The 2,515-nt window shown below is 53.6% G+C and overlaps 1 protein-coding gene across 1 annotated transcript; it reads left to right on the top strand.

The window, feature by feature from the left end:
- The first annotated feature begins 378 nt into the window (after nucleotides 1-378).
- LOC136540639 (expansin-A12-like) lies at nucleotides 379-1,363 on the top strand. The gene is made up of 3 exons (XM_066532640.1): nucleotides 379-511; nucleotides 621-939; nucleotides 1,054-1,363. The coding sequence occupies exons 1-3, from the start codon at nucleotides 379-381 to the stop codon at nucleotides 1,361-1,363; spliced, it is 762 nt and encodes a 253-aa protein (XP_066388737.1).
- The last annotated feature ends 1,152 nt before the right edge of the window (nucleotides 1,364-2,515 follow it).

The following is a 2,515-nucleotide window of genomic DNA, read 5'->3' as shown; positions in this document are numbered from 1 at the left end:
CAGAAGAATCTTTCTTCTTCGATTCGAAATGCCAGTGGACGAGAGCGAACACTCTGAACTCTGAACTTCTGAAGCCAGAGTTAGACTTTTTGGACGGACGGGAGGTGGAGAAAACAAAGAGGAATCGTGGCATTTAAGGCGCACGGCGCAGCGTCTGGGTGCGGCATGCATGATGGGCATGTGAGCCCGCGCGTCGGGGTCCGCGCGCGTGATGAGCTCCGCCTCGCCCGTCGGCCGCTCCGTCGCCGCGCTCCTATTTAAGCACCGCCGCGATCACCGCCCTCTCCCTCACTCATCACTCATCACCTCCCACGTTGCATCGTCCAGCTCGCCCACCAACGTTAGTTGCTCCTGTGTATCCATTGTCAGCTGATCGACATGGCGCGCAAGGTCGACCTGTGCCGCCTGCTGGTGGCTGCCGTAGCAGCGTGCCTCGCCGCGACGGTCCGGGCGGGGTGGCTGAAGGGCTCGGCGACGTTCTACGGCGGGGCCAACGCCGCCGGCACAATGGGTGAGTGATTATTGATCAATGCAAGGCCCGGCCTTTTTGGTTGCAGTTCATATATAGTGAATGCATGCGATACAAGAGCTGAACAGCATTGCGACGTATGTATGTGCAGGTGGCGCGTGCGGGTACGGCAACCTGTACTCGGCGGGGTACGGCACGGACACGGCGGCGCTGAGCTCGGCGCTGTTCAACAGCGGCGCGGCGTGCGGGGAGTGCTACCAGGTGCAGTGCGACCAGCAGAACAGCCGGTGGTGCAAGCCGGGCGTGACGGTGACCGTCACCGCCACCAACCTGTGCCCGGCCGACTACTCCCAGCCCAGCAACGACGGCGGCTGGTGCAACCCGCCGCGGCAGCACTTCGACATGTCCCAGCCCGTCTGGGAGAAGATCGGCGTCTACAGTGGCGGCATCATCCCGGTCTTCTTCCAGAGGTACGTAACTGCTACTACCTGGTGCTACGAGCTAGCTGCTCGTTGCTTCGACGGACGACTGATGACTGACATGGTACATGCATATTGCTTACTGCGCGCTGGCCCACGCTGCAGGGTGTCGTGCTCCAGGAGCGGCGGCGTGCGCTTCACCATCAACGGCAACAGGTACTTCAAGCTGGTGCTCATCTTCAACGTGGCCGGGCCGGGGTCCATCAGCGCGGTGCTGATCAAGGGCTCATCCACGGGGTGGATCACCATGTCCCGGAACTGGGGCGCCAACTGGCAGGCCAACAGCGACCTCACCACCCAGAGCATCTCCTTCCGTGTCACCGCCACCAACGGCCAGTTCCTCGAGTTCTACAACGTCGCCGGCTCCAACTGGCAGCTGGGCCAGACCTTCACCAACGGCCAAAATTTCTACTAGCGCCGGCACGCCGGCCGCGGCCGCCATGCCGGCCGGCCGGCTCTCTGCTCGTCGCACGAGATGATTTCCCCTTCATTTTTGCTCTGGAAACTTGTCCAAAAAAAAGAAGGCATGATCTTGTTTAGCGTCATTGTTATGCATTAGCGGCTAGGCGTAATGCGGTTGGCATGGCTGAGGTGGGTTTTCATGGGTCGCCGGGCGGTCTGATCGAGCTCCTAGTGCCCGCCATGCCGGCCGCTTTTACGATGAATGATTGTTGCTGGAAAAAGAAACAAAGAAAAAAAAAAGTTAATTCTGTCGCGACTGCCTTTGCTTGGACACGAGGTTAATTAGCGTGGACCTGATCGATGGATGTGCCAAAATGGCGCTTGCTTATTGCGAGAAGAAGCAGACCACATGTGGGTTTACTGTTGGCAGTTGTATATTTTAAAAAAAAAAGAATGAAATGGCCATGCAAGGTTTTGACTATTGGCCACTAGACTACGCTACCTTTCAAAGTTTTTGACCTCGGGGTGAAATTGTTGATGACTTGTCTTCGAAAAGAAGTGCTGCTGACTTACTAACAACAATAGGATTACTGTCATGGCATGGGCGTGCTGGTGCCTAGGCTAAACTATTTATTTATTTATTTTTGGTAGCGGGCAACCATTTGGGCAAAATCTCTTGTTAATCCTAACCTCAATATGGAGGTCTTTTGGATGCACTTGGGCTGGCTATAGTAGTTTTTTTGGGTAGGGGGCAACCATTTGGGCCTAATCTCATGTTAATCCTAGCCTCATGAAGGGGGTTTGTTTGGATGTACCTGTATCCACCAATCCATGTGTGTTTAAGTGGATTCCCCTAATAAAATGTGTGTTTGAGTGGATTAGCACTACTACATAAATAATTTCACAAGACACTATCCAATCATTAACGGAGGCGGTCACAAAACTCACCGTCTCTTAAAATACCTGGGGACTTTCAGAGGTGGACGTTTTATTTAAGGTGGCAGTAAAAAATTGGTCATCTCTTAAAATGGATTTACGGAGGCGGTCACAAAACTCATCCGTATCTTAAATACCCGAGGATTTTCGGAGACAGACGTTTTAAAAAATTAGCTCTCTTAAAAATTGATTTAAGGAATGGACCTCTTAAGATATTCACCTCTGAAAA

The sequence above is a fragment of the Miscanthus floridulus genome, chromosome 2 (assembly GCF_019320115.1).
Source record: "Miscanthus floridulus cultivar M001 chromosome 2, ASM1932011v1, whole genome shotgun sequence".
Lineage (NCBI taxonomy): Eukaryota > Viridiplantae > Streptophyta > Magnoliopsida > Poales > Poaceae > Miscanthus > Miscanthus floridulus.
The sequence above is the reverse complement of the archived record's forward strand: the minus strand, read 5'-3'. Positions and strand labels throughout refer to the sequence as shown.

Coding starts and splice junctions, on each gene's coding strand:
- LOC136540639 (XM_066532640.1), top strand. CDS start 379: ATGGCGCGCAAGGTCGACCTGTGCCGCCTGCTGGTGGCTGCCGTAGCA. Junction 512..620: donor CAACGCCGCCGGCACAATGG/GTGAGTGATTAT, acceptor ATGTATGTGCAG/GTGGCGCGTGCGGGTACGGC. Junction 940..1,053: donor ATCCCGGTCTTCTTCCAGAG/GTACGTAACTGC, acceptor CCCACGCTGCAG/GGTGTCGTGCTCCAGGAGCG.